This window comes from Biomphalaria glabrata, chromosome 12 (genome assembly GCF_947242115.1).
Source record: "Biomphalaria glabrata chromosome 12, xgBioGlab47.1, whole genome shotgun sequence".
NCBI classification, from domain to species: domain Eukaryota; kingdom Metazoa; phylum Mollusca; class Gastropoda; family Planorbidae; genus Biomphalaria; species Biomphalaria glabrata.
In genome coordinates, this window is record NC_074722.1 from 4,945,462 (window position 1) to 4,963,927 (window position 18,466).

At 34.3% G+C, this 18,466-nt stretch overlaps 2 protein-coding genes across 2 annotated transcripts in view; one reads left to right on the plus strand and one right to left on the minus strand.

Annotated features, from left to right (window-relative positions):
• The window catches only part of LOC106068052 (serine/arginine repetitive matrix protein 2-like), a 138,954-nt gene extending 137,860 nt beyond the window's left edge, over positions 1 to 1,094 (minus strand). Inside the window, exon 1 of the mRNA XM_056006825.1 lies at positions 1,005 to 1,094. Coding sequence (XP_055862800.1) covers positions 1,005 to 1,030 — 26 coding nt within the window. The 5' untranslated portion in view covers positions 1,031 to 1,094. The remainder of the gene's footprint in view (positions 1 to 1,004) is intronic.
• A 4,463-nt stretch (positions 1,095 to 5,557) lies between these two features.
• Positions 5,558 to 18,466, plus strand: LOC106062504 (tectonic-like complex member MKS1). The gene is made up of 19 exons (XM_056006646.1): positions 5,558 to 5,686; positions 6,954 to 7,125; positions 7,837 to 7,919; positions 8,028 to 8,097; positions 8,185 to 8,288; positions 10,151 to 10,282; positions 10,460 to 10,587; positions 11,649 to 11,731; positions 11,915 to 11,971; positions 12,161 to 12,203; positions 12,662 to 12,724; positions 12,845 to 12,915; positions 14,002 to 14,080; positions 14,890 to 14,997; positions 15,521 to 15,654; positions 16,282 to 16,364; positions 16,495 to 16,554; positions 16,709 to 16,746; positions 17,111 to 18,466. The coding sequence occupies exons 1-19, from the start codon at positions 5,610 to 5,612 to the stop codon at positions 17,215 to 17,217; spliced, it is 1,692 nt and encodes a 563-aa protein (XP_055862621.1). The 5' UTR covers positions 5,558 to 5,609; the 3' UTR covers positions 17,218 to 18,466.

The window sequence follows — 18,466 nt, forward strand, 5'->3', positions numbered from 1 at the left end:
GAACTACTATATTTAACTACTAGAGTCACTAGAGACTCTTGAGTCTATAGATCATTATCTTACTATATAAACTATATTATTAGACTATTAGAATTAGATGTAGATCTGGTCCAATCTGGAGTCTAGTATGTAGATCTAGATTAATCTAGAATCTAGATCTACTACTAGATCTACTTACTAGATTTTACAATTCTAGGCCTAGTGGGCCTAGTCCTAGTTAAATAGTTAGGTGTGACTTGTGACTTAGCCTGACTTAGCCTCTTAGGTCTAGATCCTAACTGTTACTAGTGAGTAACTAGTGTTACTGTAAACTAGTGTAAATTACAAACTGATTTACTGATTTAGAATTTAGATTTATTAGATCATCTAGATTCTAGATCTTGACTCTAGATTAGACTCATTAGTCATTAGAGTTGATTAGAGTTAGTCTAGAATAGATCTACTCAGACGCAAATACAGTGGTTACACTCAGTAGTCTACTCAGGACTCAGTCTGACTGAGACAGTGACTCAACTCAACTGTACTGTGTAACTCAAGTAACTGTTGTTTGTTTTTACTGTAACTAGTGACACAGTGTAACTGTCTAACACTAACAGTGTTACATTGCATTTACATTACAATACTAGATTCTAGATCTAGATCTAGTAATACTAACTGTAACTAAGAGTAAGACTTAGTTAGACTAACTGACTAACTTCTAAGTCGACTAAATAAGTCGCTAAGTCTAAGTCTCTAAGTCAGTCTAAGTAAAGTTACAACTTCAACATTCACATTGACTCTAGACTCTATGATACTCTATCAATGAAATAGTATCATTGGATTCATTGACAACAAACAACATCAACTTGAACTTACATTATTTTCATAGACAGTGTACTGTGTGAAAGTGTCTGTCTCTCTAGAATCTAGACTTTTAGATCTAGCGTTTGCATGTATAAAAATAAACTTTTTTAAAATCATAAAGTATGTTTTAGTTAGTTTTTTGTTTAAAAAAAAAGACTTACCTTTCATTTGGAGGTCTATTAGACATTTTTTACAAAAACATCCGCCATTTGCAATATGTTAAGAATACTCTAAATAACGGAAATCACCTCAGTTTCAGATCTGGAAGTCTTCTCGGTATTTAGGTCTTATGTTAGATCTAAATTGTAATAATAATAAGGCTTGTCTTCGAGTCCGAAGATAAATGAGAAGTGCAGTCTTCTCCTTGGCTGCGCAGCCCCAGCTGCGACCTACGAAAAACTTCCTACATATTTTGCCAGGATAACCATTCTTATCTTATCTTATGATTCTTCTTCTTCTTCTTCATCGTTCTCATTGTTATGTTGGAGTGTTCATATGACTAGACCAATACATGAGATGAACTGCGCAGTGGTTTCCAAATCAGGGAGCTCTCCATATAGTTTTCTTTCTATTGGGGTGATTTGGGGCCAATGTCTTATACGGGCCTCTTGGTAGAGAGAGCAGTTTTGGAGGACGTGGTCGGCATTTTCTGGTGATACTCCACATTGGCAGATTTCACTGGTTCCAATTTTGAGCTTCCGGAACATGTGTTGTCGCATTCTGTTGTGTCCGGTCCTGAGTCGAAAGATTAGACGTTGGTCTTGTCGGGATAGCTTATAGTAAGCATCATCTTTCTTGTGATTTGGATGGGAGCTCGTCCATTTCTCATTTATTTTATCTACAATTAATTTCTTCATTTCTTCTGGATAGAGAGCAGAGTTTACTTGTGAGTAATATGATAATACAGACGTTACTTCAAATAAAGAAGATGATTACGTCCTACGCGTCATGCATTTAGTCATGCATATTAACCAATGACCTAAATTCTGCTATTTCCTGGCTAGCTCAGGTTACCCATTCCATGCTCTAATAGCGCTAGGGAAGAAGGAGCATTTGTACAAATTTGTCCTAGCATATGGAACGAGAAATGTGCCTTTATCTTTGTGTCTTTCTGAGTATTTAATTAAATTTTACTTTTGTATTTGAAGATTATGGTTCAGTGTTTATTTATAATTGCTGTTACTGTCTGAGCATTGTCCGCCGTTAGTCTATTTAGATTTTCTTTTCGCCGTCTACGTCTGTCCTCGGCATCGGATTTTCTTTAGGTCTCAAATGTGTATCCCGCGGCCTTTGAAAGTGACCTCCAGCTGTGTAATTCTGAAGCCGCCTGCAACTAGGAGCTCTTTTCAAGTTGGCGCCTTAACTGATCTTTAAAGCGTTTCCGTGAGGCATCTATGTTACGTCGACCACCTTTCAGCTCACAAAAACAAAGACTGTTTTTGCATACGTTCGTCCCACACACGGAATATGTGCACCGCCCAGCTTTACTGTCTGACCATAAGAAGTCCCTCTATACTGTCCATACTGGCTTTCGCAAGGACTTCTCTGTTTGTAGTACGGTCTTGCCACCGTCTGTCCATGATGGATCGCAAGCAGTTTTGGTGAAAGCGTTCAATTAGTCTTAGTGGCTTTCTGTATGCCTATATAATACCTATGTCTCAGATCCACTGCTTAGCAGGCATTGATTATTGTGGACAGGCGGGGCGATTTATTCCACCAATGCCGAGGAAGGACCCCCCCCCCCACACACACACACACGATAACAATAATTTAGATCGTTATATGAAAAATAATTTATTTTTCGTTCATGGCTTTTAAGTAATGCATAAACCTATAATTTGAAGAGGTCTTCAGGCCGCAAGGCCTCCACCTCTGAATAGATGAACATGAGTCCCAACAATTACAAAGATCATGAACTATCTGACTACTGGTATATTATAGTTACATAAAATACAGTATGATAGCAATTCAAGCTGTTTTAAATTTGTTAAGGCCTTTACTAAAGAAGTTGAACCCCGAGTATAGGCCTATAAAAAACACTATCGCCCGGTCTTTAACCCTTAAAACGCGTGTGGTAGTTTAGCCTCTAAACATCAGAATTGTAATTCCATTTTGTGTGCACTCATTTTAACGCAGTTCAGCACTTTAAGGGTTAATCGTCCCTTCCTGTCAAATCTTCTGGTGATTTATTGTGTTAGTTCAAATCTATCCCATCTGGAAAGGTACTGTCTCTAGAAAGAATTTCCATCCGCATGCAGTACGTGCTGTAGCACAAGACAGTGGTGAGTACGGGTACTAAATGACCTACTCGCAACTATGACGTAGGTCACATATTAATTCTTTCCATGCTGAACTTATCCGTAGCCTTTGACATACAAGACCACGAAATTATAATGGCAAGATTCTCCGTCACTTTTGGTTTCTTTGGAATGGTCATATAAAGGCTCGGATCCCACCTTACTATTCCACACTGAACGTATCCGCATCCTTTGACAGGCAAGACCACGAAATTACTATGGCTAGATTCTCTGCCACTTTTGGTTTCTCTGGAATGGTCATAAATTGGCTTGGACCCTATTTGACTGAACGAAGCCACAGTGTCGTAGTTATCGGGAAAGTCTACCCAAGATTGTTAATGTAGGTGCCTCTCCTCCCCGCCCCCCCCCCCTAAAGATCTTTTCTAGACGGTGTACTATTCATTATGTAGACAACACATGTCGTTTCAGTGTTGTCATACAGCCAACTTGTATTTTACAAAAAAAAAAAAAAAAATTCTTGGCTTGTATGATTCACAAGTTCCTTCACAGGTTTCGCGTCTGACAACCTAAATCAGTGCAACCGTTGCAAGGGTGAGCAACTGAATGATAGAGAATAAACTCAAAATGAATTAAGAAGTTTTCTTATTTTATCTTATAGGCCTATATTACATATGTTACTTCAACAACAACAAAAAAAAAAAAAAAAAGATAATTACGTCCTACGTATATCATGTGTCAATCTAGTCAAGCACGTTCATCAATAAGTAATTCAACTTTGCACTCGAAAAAAAATATTATAAAAATAAAAATTACAAAATTCCCCTTTTCACCCAAACTGACATGTTTTCTTTGTTTTAGCACAGTCTTCTGACCCACTCAAAATGTCATAAATAAGTAAGTCTGCTTTGCAAGGCTATCTGCAGATGTGCAGATTAACCAGATCTGACCACATTTAACAAGGGAATCAACAAGAAAGCTAGCTGTGGCATTTATACTCTCCCGCCACGGTTATAACTGATGACAAAGACGCTAGGCTGCATCGAATTCATAATAGCCTAATAAAACGCGATTCTGATATATATATATATATATATATATATATATATATATATATATATATATATATATATATATATATATATATACACCGCTCTCTTGCGTACAATCAATTGGCTCCCTGTGGGTGCATGAAGCAACTGCAAGTTGCCTACACTTTTTAATCAGAGCTTCTAGTTGTGCCGCGTTTTCCCCTCAAAAGTTACGTTTGTTGGCTTTTTCAGCATATGTGTCAAAAGGTTTCTCTTTACACATTGGCTAAGACAAACCACATGCTTCACAGTATTCATGAAGACCGCACGTGTTTTAGATTTTTTTCGATTAGTTAGCTGTTTTAACACTCATTTTTATATTTGTTATGTTCTCATAGTATTTTGAAATTACATTATGTTTTGTTTTAATGGCGCTTTATAAATTAAAATATACCAGATACTGAAATCATACACTTGTCAAATATGGTCAGTATCCAGCAAAAAGGTCCCAATTTCGAAGGGCGGGACACGTAGTCTGACTGTCAGAAAATCGCCTTGCCAAACGACTTCTTTACGGGGTGCTGTGTGCAGTGCAGGAAAGCGCTCCCAGGGGTGGGGTCAACACAAACGCTACAAAGACATCCTTTAGAGCTCCTTCAAGGAGTGCGATATTGACATTTATGACTGGGAAGCACTAGCTCTCGACCGCTTCTCATGGCTTGAAGCCGTGAGCGTCATGAGATACGAAGCAAGGAGAGTGGCCAGTATGAAAAAAGGCAGAGCCAACAAAAAGCTGAGAGAAGAAGCAGCCTAGGCCTATCTGCAACTGATCCATCTTACCTTATGCCACTTATGTGGTCGGCTTTTTAAAGCAAGGATTGAACTTTAATTTTACAGTCATCTTCGTGTTCATAGGAAGTGATCTAGAAATGTGTTCATCCTTGACCACGAATGAGGAGCTATTCGGAATCTCACCGCCCACATGACACATACACACAAACATTAAAAACTTTTTTACGTAGACCTAAATATGACATTACAAAAATAAATAATTAAAAAAAATAGACAAACGATGTTTTAAGATAACCACTTATAAAATTTTAAAATATATTTAGCATAATAGTTTTAAGAAATAAGTGATATTATTTCTAAAGTTTATGGTTTGTTCCATTTGTTAAAATCAGAGACATTTAGAGTAGCTTTTTTTTTCCTCCCGAAAATACGGTAAGTGTGATTACCAAATTTGAATAAGGCTAGTAGCAGTGATCAATAAAATGTAATTTTTAAAGAAAAAGCTGCTAGAATTCACCAATACTCTGATTTTAATATTCTTTTTTGTTACAATTTTTAAAAATTAAGTTAGCTTTTGTTACTAAAATGTACATTTTGCAATTTATCTAAAAACATCAATGGGCTAATTTAAATTTACTGCAGTATTAATATATTTTGTGCGTAATCACAATGTTTATATTTCCTAAAAATGGCAGGGTTTTATGAACCGGATTGTGGAACAGCATATTATCGATCCAATGATCCGATAAAAAATCTTAAGTTAAAGTAATTTATTTGTATTTATTCATGTTTTTTAGCACCACAAGTCATTATTATTGCCCTTAAAAAGTATAATTAAAAAAACGAGAGGTTACAATGTTTATTTTTAATTGCACAATCCTAGCCTGGACCAGTTAAAACATGAATTTTCATAATCATATTTTTCATATTCAGGCAATTCAGCATATTCATTTAATTTATTGAAATTGAATGATTGATTATTTATATAAATGATTATATATTTACCATTTTGGTAAACAATTAAAACATGAATTACTAGAATTATATTTAGATCTGCTAATGATTAATCTGCTTGACTCGAAATTTAGTCTATGTATGTGAAATAAAAAATAACAAAACATGATTCACACGATTTTCTTCACCAAAGAAACACTTTTTTAGTTTTTACAATTATACTTAACTTATAGATCTAATTATAAAATACTGTAAAATGAAAACTAAACTTATAAATTCTCATTTAATATCTGTTGAATTTCTGAAGCCCAGAATACTATTTAGAATTAGATTTAGATCTACTTGACTCTAGATCTAGTATGAATAGTATGATGGAAACTAAAGTTAAAATTCTCATTTCACATAAATCATGTGAATTACTGAAGCCCATAGAATAAGATTAATTTATTAATCTAAACAGTAACAAAACTAATAATTAAGGCAGACTGATAAACATTTTCAAAATGAGAATACTCTAATAAAACCAAGATTGCTAAAAAAATAACTTAAAAAAAAATCAACTTGCAGCTTGCACCAAAATTTTCCTTAAATATGACTTAAATGTAGAAGCAGAAATATTGTCTTTGAAAAGGAAAAAAAAACTGTACTTCTGACAAAATCAGAAAATCTGTAGGCTAAACTGGGTCAAGTTTTATTCTTACTGGTACTTTCATACATTACATGGAATAAACTTGATATTGCACTGCTATATTATGCAATCAACTTGACTAACATTATAAGTGTTTTATTCTAGGTAGGAGGGAAGAGTTAATTTTAGAAGTGGTAACGTTAATTGAAGTAAACAGTTGCTAAATTAATTTTTGTTTTTGATTCAACTTTTATTTAATTAATCATTTAGAAGTTGTTTTTTTTGACAAAAAAATGACAGTCTTGACTTTGACCTACTTTTGTTTGTCCTCATTCATCTTTTTTTTTTTATTTTTTATCATCATAACATTTATAAAATCTTGTTGTTGTTTTTTTACTAATTATTATTTTATTTTTTTACAATATGCTCATTATAGTTATTATTTGTTAGGGTTACAATAAAAAGAGTATCTGCTTCATTTGCTGATGAGAATGTACAGCCATCATCGTCAACTGAATCAGCTGGAGTTGAGTTAGCAACTCTTACAAAACAAAAGAAAAAGAAAAAATCTCATGAGTATGAAGAGTGCATTGTTGGTTGGCAACAGAAAATATTTTGCCAGGTTTGTGAGCTTAAAAATACACCCAACCTTTTTATTTGCTGAGTTAAAAATATATATTTTTTACCTTACCTTTACCTATCCCTTATTCTGTCGGACTATTGGGGCACCATGCAAGATTTGTTGACCGTCTTTTTCCATTCCTCTCTGTCTTTTGCCTTAGAACCTCTTTCAACAGTAGGCCTGTCCATTCTTATATGTTGTCCTCCCATCGCTTTCTCTGTCTGCCTTTTCTTTTTTTTCCTGGTACTGTTTCCTGAAGATATATATGCTTCAAATAGTATTATGATGGTATGCGCTCTGGACCTGTATTAATGGTCCCTGGTTTGAACCTTGTACCCTGCAATCCTCAATGTCCTGTGGGAGGTTTGAAATCCACTCCATGTCTGCCTGATTGTGCTGCATGCGGGCTGGACTGTCATTCTGTTGTCTTGATGGTCTCAGGTTCATACTCTGCTTGCTGCCATCCCCTGTCATCCTGCTGGAGGTTTGGACTAGAAAGACTAGATTATCTTTAACTTCAAAGAAACATCTGAAATTTTTAAAACTTTTTAAAACAAATATTTTACATGTATCACAAATAAACAATGTCTATAATTTCCAAAAGATTTATGAAATAAACCACTTGATTTTTATTTTTCTCTACTTAATCAATTTTAATTGTGTAAGAAACTAATTTATTTTAATACATATTTTTTTTCCCCTGTGTTTTAGAGAGAAATAGAGTTCTACAGTAACAAAGATAACTGTCATAATGTTTTGGATCTCAAATATCACCAAGAAGTTACAACCTTGTTGTGAGTATTAGGCTTGCATCATATTAGATTGGAATTTGAATTTATTTTACTATTAACAAATTTATTTCCTCACAAGTTGAATTTTACTTTTCATCATCTTTTTTTTAGAAAGAAACAGCATCAGAAAAACATAATATTTACTTATGTTGACCATGATCCATTTTCACATCTACAAGAGGTAATGTCATACATGTTTTGTTTTTATTTCATTGTTCAATCTCTGGATTAACACAACCTCAATTAATGTTGTTTGGTTAATTTTCAGGGAACATTTAGCATGACCAACATGATGGAGAAACCCAGTCCTCTTGCTAAAAAAATGGCCCAGGTTCGTTGCAGAAGAATCGGAGGAAGGCATTTACGAGAAAAGTATGTCTCTCTTTGTCCTTGGTGTATTTGTAACAACACGTCATGTCATATATTGTTTAGTTGTTACTTTGAGTTAGAGAGGAGCTTGAGTTGTACGTAATATCACAAAAAAGATTAAATACACTGAATAACGCATGTATCAGCAGACAACATATATGAAACAAATAACTTGATAGATAAATAGCTAGTAGAAACATATTGTACACAATTAAACTTAGCATCCTAGAATGATATCTTATTTCCATAGTCTAAACATCTAGTAGTAAATATCCAATACTTAATAACAACTAATCTTACTAGAAACATACGCCTTTCTCTTCTCAGGACTAAATGAAAACTCCTTCAAATATTGCGCTTTAAATTAAAACTCCTTCAAATATTGCGCTTTAAATTAAAACTCCTTCAAATATTGCGCTTTCATTCTCTCTCTAAGATATTTTCCTGATGCTTTAAGCATGATTTTAGTAGGTGACTCAAAAGTAATAACATGTCTTAATTAGGTCCCAACGAGGCTGTGACAGTATTTGGAGTTTTCTGACATTTTAAGAATCTTAAGTTCTATTTGGGGACTGCCCATTCCATGTAGTTATGTCACATGATCTGTGATAACACTATCCGTTTACCTCTCCTTTGTAGTGCAGTACCCAAGACTCTTGGAGGTCATAGAGTTAAGGGGGAAAAAAAAAGTATTTCATTATTCTTAATTTGTGTTTCTTTTGGCACGTTTTTTTTTTTTAAATTAGGATATTTCATACATAATTTTCTTAAGAATAGCGATGGATTGATATATATATATATGTATATATATATTATATATATATATATATATATATATAAAATTACTTTGTCTAACATTAGTAAACAGGAATTGTAAGAGTAAGATGGCTTTTCTAATGTTTACTTTCAACATTTTAAAAGTAATTCAATTATGTTGTTTTCTCAATCTGTGGTCCAAACCTAAGACTGTGAAGCCACTAGCGGTCCTAAAGTAAAAAATTTTAACTTTATATTATAATATAGTGCACACATTAAAATGATGATTAATGGCATACAACTGGCTATTTAAAGTGTTAAACTATTATTCCTTTAATTTGGTTTCATGTTTTCTGTTAGTAGTTTTATTTAAATTATTTATTAATTTTCATACATTACATGGCCTCCTTCAGTCGCAAAGCCACTATGGATCATCTCATGAATGATGAGAAGAATGCCTGGGCATTAGCTGTGGTTGGAAGGATGTCAAGCATACATCAGTTCCCTCCTCTCCATGCATCTGATGTACCCAAAAAAACGACAAGTGCCGATACAGTTTGGGGTCAGCGTCATCACAGGCTCTGTCAGGGTGTAGCACTGGGTACTGCAAACTGCCTAAGGGTTGATGGCTCCTGCTTTTTCCTCAGGGTTGACTTCCGAAGCCTTTCCCTTGATTGGGTATAGCTGCAAGGCAGCAGAGGTTTGAATTCAGAATTTTCCTCCTACTAGGTGGGTAGCAGCAATGGCTAAAGAACACCTCCTGCCCGTAGCTTACTGGCTTAGGAGCCAGTCATTCCACTTTGCCCCTTTTCTGTTAGTGAAAACAGTTACACAGGACTTAATATCTGAATCCAAAGTTGAACTGGCTGTCACAGGCTATTTGAGATGCATGCCACAAGGTTGACATTTCCGCAAGTGGTAATGGATGCAAGACTAAACTACCTATAAAATGCTTCCTAATGGAATGCGACACAAAATGTTATACATTATGCTCCCCCTATGTTCATAAAAATAATGGTTGATTCTTTCGGGAATACAACATCATTGTTACCTTTACATTTTGAGATTTCAATAATCTGTATTCAGTAATGCTAATGTTTAATGTGCAGAGAGCAAGGAAGTATTCCAAAGACTCTAATAGTTGATGAACGTCCTTCAGAAGAGGCAAAGCTCAGGAACCACTTGGAGGCACCTCCCATTCAGGTCATGTACATCATGGCGGATCTCAGTCCCTCAAATAAGTGAGTTGTGTCGCTTTTATTTCTTCAGTGATCAAGAATTAGTCTATAGTCAAGCTATTAACACCACTAGCTTAGTGTTAATCCATTGCCATTTTATTTTTGGTTATGACGAATCTTTAAAATAAAAACATTAAATTGTCTGAGTATCAATAATTTTATTGTCTTGTCTGTCTGTAGAACACCTGATGAAACAGACGAGTATGTTTTATGTGCAATCAAAATAGATGCCAATGGTGTCCTATGTGTTAGGCCAGATTTCACAGGGGGACGGCGTCCATACAGCATTGAGACCTTTATGACCCGAGGTAATCTCATTCTTAGCACTTTGCTTGGTAACCTTTTTATGAGTAACTTGAAGCTATGTACATGAAACTATTTTTTTGCTCCATCTGCAAGTTAGTCGTAGATTAGTTAGTTTTGGTTTCTCTTTTCTTAAATGTTGAATTCTCAATACTTGTTTGCTGCTGAAATTAGTATGAAAAGTGTACATTCTTTTTGTTCTCAAAATACGGGAAGCGTGGTCAAGAGGCTAAGTACGCTTGAATTTGGCTTGGCTTGGCTACCTATGAAAGAGTCTTGAGGTTTGACACCCGACTCAGGCAGAGTTGTGTTTACTGAGTGCTTAAAGGCTGCATGGGAAACCTCCCAGATACCCCCTTCCCCCACTGGTCCACAAGTAGACCTTAGCGCTCTGAGCATGCAATAAAGCATGAAAGTAGTGCTTTATAAAAGCCATAAATGTATTTATTTTAAATGAGTGAAATGCAATTTTTTTTAGTGTTCAGCAAATAGTTGTTGTTGAATGTTATTCCTGTGTAGAGCAAAGGGTGGCAACCACACCTCTTCACCGAATTCTGTTCTGAGCAGCTTTCCTCATCTGCTTCCATGTCACTCCAGCATCCCCCCAGGCCCATTCGTTCAGCAAAAAGATACAGGATTAAACATCAGCATGCTTTATGTGTATTATTGGTCAAAGTAAATGTTGAAGTGTCTTTTGGTGTTGTCATTATTTGATAATACTTTAACTTCGATGAGGAAGTCTCTTAACTTTTAATTTTCTTTCAATGCTTTTTACACTATACCTTGTATTCAGTGGCAAGTAGTTTTAAATTGGCTGTCTGTCATGTGGTATGCGCTACAGTCTGTCTTTTCTATTATGCTATGTTCGAAGCATGCCCTTTGCCATCCCTTGTTGTTCTGCAGGAGGTTTGGGCTCCAACGTTATAATCTTGGTTTCTGCCTCTGAATGTATGAAATCTTACAAGTCATTTAAGTATATAAGAATCATCATTTTTTTTTACTTAGTCATTCTTATTGCAGCTTTATTTTATAAATGTATGAAATGATTTAAATTTCTTTGACACAGAGGGTTTTGATTACACAATAGAGAATATATCCAAAGACATGAGTCGACAGGATCAAGAAAAAGAACTGCGAATGTATAGGGAGGTAACTGCATACTAAAACATTTCTGTTAAAAAAAAAAACAACATAACAGAACTTTTTGGTATTTTGATATTAGTTGAAATAAAATGTTTAGATTTCAACTTAAATGTAAAGTTACTGTTAAAAATGAAGCTTGAAATGTATTTGCATTCTGTAATGATATTCTATTTGTAAACATCTCCACAGATGTACACTAGGCACAATGATTTTGTCCAGTCTTGTGTAGGCTATGAGTTTGAACTGGTATGAGGTCTTTCAAATTTTAGAAGTATTTTTCTCTTTTTAAAAAAAAATATGTTTACTTTCATATAATCTTAGTACTGGTATAATAAGCTTTATTGAACTAGCTCTTAATCACCTCGTAATCTATAAATTAATTGTTTTGCTTAACAAACCTTGTTGACATGCTCTGGTTGTTTTGTTTTATTACAGCCTGAAGTAGATACATTGAGATATGTTGTGTATGGAGAAATCTGTAAGTAGCATTAGTTGGTTTCAGTATCTTTAGTATGTTTCAGTATCATTAGTTTGAATCAGTATCATAAATTTGTTTCCTCACCACTAAATGAAAAAATGTAGACATCCACAAATTATCAGGCTGTTGGGTATGTTTGTAAAATGTTTTTCCATGTTTCGGATGTTCCTTCAGAGTTGAAGGTAATCTACTTCCTAGCCCAAACCTCCCACAAGATGACTGGGCATGGCATTGGGCAAGGTACAAACCCAGGACCATTTAGGTGACTGAACGATAGTCCAGCCCACATATAGCTCGACCAGGCAGCCACTTAAGGAATAAGATTTCACACACACCCACACCATATTTGAGTGCTGATGAAGCAAATTAATCTTGCTCAACATTTATAACTTTCTTAAACAGTAGATACAGGCATCAATGAAATTTTAAAGGTTTGTTTTTTTTTCCTATTTTTCTAGTATCAGCCCAGGACTTTGAAAAGGACAATCTTTATGTACATATGTTTACTGATCTTCCAAAAGGTAAGGCTGTCAAATTAGGCTTGTTATATCAACTTTTGGCTCATTTAACCTAAATTATGGTTTAAGTAATAAACATTTTATTTTGACACATGTTTTTATTTTAAAATGTTTTATTATCAGACTGGACTGCAGACAGAACACAGCAATTGTCTTGGGTCACACAGACCTGTGCAACTAAATCTGTTGATCAGGTGAGTTAGAAGTTATGTAAGTAAAGTTCCCCAGGCCTTATTTTTTATGGGACAGATAAAGATGTTCAGCTCGTCTATTTGCAATGTTGTCAAGTGACCAGCACAATGACCATGTGCCTTTACTTTATCCAGGTACTCTTAGAGTTGAACCATTAAGCTCAAAATCCCAGTTTTACTGCAGTTCAAACTCGTGTGCCCTCAGTTTGAAATTTACCAGCTGTCTACATAAATCTTATACTTTGTATTGCTCAGGCCACCAGTAAAACATGGGGAAAAAAATGTTAAACCATTTATTGATGTGTCCCTTCAAAACTTCCTGAGTAGAATTTCGGGTTTCATTTACTGTGACCTTGCTACAATGTAACCTACTGTCTATGGCTCTCAGTGTTAACTGTTTGTGTGGTTAAATTAGATCCTTCATATAAAAGCACATAAGAAGTGTTCTCATCCAGATCACCTTCGCCTATCCCTTAGTCTGTTGAACCGTTGGGGAAATCACATGATCTGTCAACTAGCTTCCTCCATCCTCTTTGTCTTATGCCTTAAGTAGAATCTTTTCTAGTGACTGGCCTGTCCCCTCTTGAATGTTATCTTACCATTACTTTCTTTGTCAGCTGCTTCTTCTTTTTCCTGATACTGTTCCTTGAAGCAAGGTCTTTGCAAGCCCTGAGGACTGATACCAAAAATAAATATCAGAAACAAGTTATTTGGTTTGATCAGATCCTCCATATGAAAGCAGATTAGATATGTTCTCTACCAGACGTTAAAACGAAAGAGACTTGGATAACCCAGGATCACATGGAAAGAAATGTGCAAGAAATATTAATGTAGACTCTAGTGACTCCACCCCGTAAAACCTCAATTGCTAAAAAAAATGACAAACTTTAAACATAAGTCTAAGTAAGAGACAGTGCTGAGAGAATCAAAGAATTTCTGAGAATGCTTTCTGTTCAAGTCAATTTCCACTTCTGGGCCAACTAGCTAGTTTTTTATTTTTGTATTACATGTGTATGTTTTATTTTTTTTTTAAATTCTTTTCCCAATGAGCTGCTTAAAAACAATCCTTTGTTTTTCTAATTTTCTTAGACAGAAATAGCCTACTTCAGTTATCCCTTTCATTTAGAATTAAGTTATAAAAGGAACCCATTGGCCGCACAGGGAACCAGTAAGTGAACAGAATTTTATTATTTGCTAACCTTGAACATTGATATAAGAAGATCATGTATAAAAGAAAACACTTTTTTTTACAGCCATTTGGGTTTGACTTTAATTTGAAAATACACAGTATTAGCAGTACATACCAGCTATACCCATTGATTTGTTTCCTATTATGGCCCGAACACCTTTTCTTTTTTTTTTCTTTTTTTTTCTTTTAATAAAATGACCTCATTTTAACGAATTAACCTAACATACTTTTTTAGCCTGTGAATTAGTCTATCTCACACAATGAAATTTCACGTCCTGCTCTCTCTTTTTCGCCCTCTGGAACCCCCATTTATTTTTACCTGCACATTGTAATTTCTCCCACATAAACTTTTGATGATTTGGAAAGACCTTGCGACACATACATGCTCTCATATTTTGGGGCCCATTAATTTTTGTAGCCCTTTTAATTATCCACATATGATGCAGTTACATATGATAGTTTAAGAGATCTTATGATCATCAAGTGGTAGTTTTGCATATATATAGTAGAATTACTGGTGTACAGTACAGCAACTAACTTTGTGCATTCCTCTAAAAACATTCCATCTAGACACCATCTTGGTAAGGTTTTATGTACTGTGAAACAATTAATTCTCAGAAGGAAAAAAAATTAAATTATCACTTAGAACCATATTTAATGTGATTTTTTAGAAGAAAATGGAAATACTTAATTACCATTTTTTTTCCCATCATTGTGTTGTTGTTTTTAGAAAGTTTTTATTAGAAGAAATGTATTCATTTCTGTTGGTGACTTGTTTTTCAATTTAGATGAACTCCCACAATTCCCTAGATTAATGGTAGAAGTGTCTGCCACTGATTCTTGGTCTCGACACTTTAATGAAGGCTACAGTTACCTACAGCTACCATCTAAACCAGGTATGTTCGTTTAATCTCTGTCGACAGGAAAGATGTTGTATGAAGCAATAAGTTATGATAAAATTAATTCAACTAGTGGGGACATAAGATGTACAATATCTCATTTGTAAACATTCTTTCAGTTCTATTCTGCTATTCCCTTTTGGAGATATCTTATGAGGCATTTGAAACAAGGATTCACTTAGCCGAAAGACTTTTTTGGCCAGGGCAATTACTAAAAAAAACAGTCTAATATTGATAGGGTGCATATTATTTTCTATGTGGCTATTTCAGACATACGCATTTCAAAAAAAGAGCCACCAGACAACCCTGATAGTTTTTTTTTTTTATTTTTAGCCTATTGTAAAGGATCAATCTATCCAGTTTTTTAATATCATCCTTACATCTCTATTTTATGGCGCAAATTTTCACCTGAAACTGTATCTTGTAAAATTGTTTTGGCAAGAATTGGGAAAGGATTTTATACATTGATGTCTTTATATCATACATTAGAATGTTGCATTAAACAAGCTGTCTCTCACAGGGGTTCACATAGGAAAAGCTCACTGTTGGCGGCCTGTTGGAAATACTGTTATTGACAATCTTCGAAGGTTTTTCATTGGAGGAACACCTGAAGTTGAGGATCCAACTTACGCAGCTATCCCATCAACATTTGATGTAATTTTTTTTATCTTAGTTTTGAAAGTGATCAATAGAAAACAGTTTAAATGTGTCAGTAATGTCTCATTTTTACAAAGCTTAAAACAACTCACTCTGTCTGGTAAAAAATGTGTGCAAGTTATTTCTCCCACACCCATTCAAGCTGAAACATCGCACAATTATTCATTGACATAAACAAGACATGAATCAATTTTTAAAAAAGTAACCAATCAGACAAAGAATATCTGGTAATTCATTATTTTGCTTAATAGCAACAAGGGAAACTAATACTTTAGTATTTACAGATATGGCTAAGTTTGTTGGGTTTAGTCCCCTTAAATAATTTTTTAACGCTTTTTCTACCTCACGTTTCAATGATCAAGTTGATACTTTAAACAATTAGTTATTTTATCTAACAAAACATGAATTAATAAACAACAATACTCAATTAGTCAATTAATTAGTGGTAATTAATTTTTTTGTTTGATATCAAATAAGGGAAATAGCTTGTACATTATTGGTAACTATAGTTTTAAGGACAGAGTTCTATCCCTTTAGATAAGCTTTGTTTTGTCTTTTAAAGGATTTCTTATATTTTGCTTGTAGCATTAATATTTCTATTGAAATTTTGTTTCTTTCTTTTAGGGCACTTACCTTAGTAAGTTTGGCTTCAGGACTCAGTCAACAGGAACAGTGACTGTTCGCTTCAATGTAATGATGCAGTCAAGGTAAGCATGTTATTGTTTCATAAAAAATAATGTATTTTTAAAAACACTGTCTCATTTCTTGATAAACAAACTTTTTATTTTCTTGTGTAGAAAGATATTGATATTTCCTTTCTATGCCTTCTGTATGTAGGGCTTTCATGGAGAGCAAGGCAAACAAAAAATCTCTTGGTTCACTTCTAGAGACATTGGGGTGAGTTAGATTTTATTTCTAGAGATATTCTCTACATCTTCTTCTATACAGGCCATTCCAGCATGATGTTGTCGTACGTATTATTTGCAATGGGTATAATAGTTATATAATAGGTTATAATAGTGTGAATAAACCAGCGTTTCTTTCTTTTCAGAATTACTGCTATGCAAGCAAATATTACCAGTGTCTTAGGTATGTACAGTTTGTTAATACTGTCTATTTATGTAGTAAGTAAAGTTCCCCTTTCAGATCTTGTGGTCTATAGGGCAGTTGATGTAAAGGTCATCTATTTCTGTAGCCTAATATTAAACAAGGGAGTCATGTGGCCAGCACAATGACCAACTGCCTTAACTTTTGCCCAACTGATGCCAGGTACCCATTTAAGCTGGATGGACTCAGAGGCACCCAAAAATCCCAGTCATCACCAGGATTCGAACCCAGAACCACCAGTTCAGAGGCGATTGTTTTTAAAATTATTTGATAGATTGATGTATTTTGTTTGGATACATTTAGTGATAATGTGTATACTGTGAATAGTTTTTCTTTCTTTTCTCAGAGGCATTCAAGAGAGCTAGGATGAAAATGGTGCAAGCTCGTGAAGCAGCCACACAAGAGCTACTCAGAGAAGTCAGACCAGTATACAAAGAAGAGCTAGAAGATTAACAACTCTTCATGATTCACCATCTCCGTCCATTGATGTGAATGTCTGTCCATTGGTTCATTCTGTCTCTCCATTTTACATTTGTTTAAATTTAACTTTAAACATACAGCACTCATTTCAAAATGCTTATTTGAACAGAATATAAGAGATTTGTATATAAAATGAAAAGTTTATCATTCAAATTTTAAATAAATAAAACAACAAAGTACACAAAAAAAATACAGACGTTACTTAAAAAGAGACTTGCCTTGTTCCCTATGTATTCACAAAATGCTAACGATCTGATTTCAAGCTATTCATGCATAGAAAAGTTGTATAATTGAGGTGAAACCTCCCCTTAAAACAAAACAAAATGTTTATCATTACTAGACAAGCATCAGTAAGTCAAAAGTTTTTTTCTTTGAATTGATTTTGCTTAGTTCATGCTAGCATGCGCTTTGGTCCTCTCTTTTTTGGTGATCTGAGGGGTATCCGGGAGAGGGTGTCTGTGCTGACTTTGGGGGCTGAGTCAGAATTCAAACTCGAACCCCTTGATAGGTAACCAAGTAGTTTATGCTCCTATGACACATATCCCTTTTGTCCACAGCTTTTTACTTTGAATGACAGCTTCTATTTAGAATCTTATAAATGAAGTTTTAGTAAAGGCATACAATTTAGAAAATATTTGTACTTATCTGTTAGTCATAGCCCTGAGTATGTTACTTCGCTCTTGATCTATATAACATCAGCTGAGGGGGGAACCATTGTGCGGGCGACATCATTCTGACCATAAACAATGTCCAGGTTTTCATCTCGCTTGTTAGAGATGAACCATAGCCGTTATACGACTGAAGGAGTCTAACAACAACAATCTATATAATGGCATAGTGTTCCACCTTACATATTTTCATTAGTTGTCATTCCTTCTTAACATTGTATTAGATGTAGAAATGGTCAACCAACTGATGAATAAATCTTGTTGCAAATGTTTATATTAATTACACTTCCAAGACCTCATTAAATTTTTGTTTTAAACTCAGTTTATTTTTGTAACATCTTTATGTTTTTTTTTGTTTTGTTTTTTTTCAAAATATTTTGTCTTGCTCTAAAAATTGTATTGTTGCGTATGTAATGAAATTATTAATGTAAGACCTGACTGTGATATGGATACATTTGTACAGTTTTGTATGTCAATGTAAATTTGTAAAAAATAAAATGTTCTTTATCTCAGTTTATTGAAAATGAATCTGGAAATAAATTATACATAAAAAT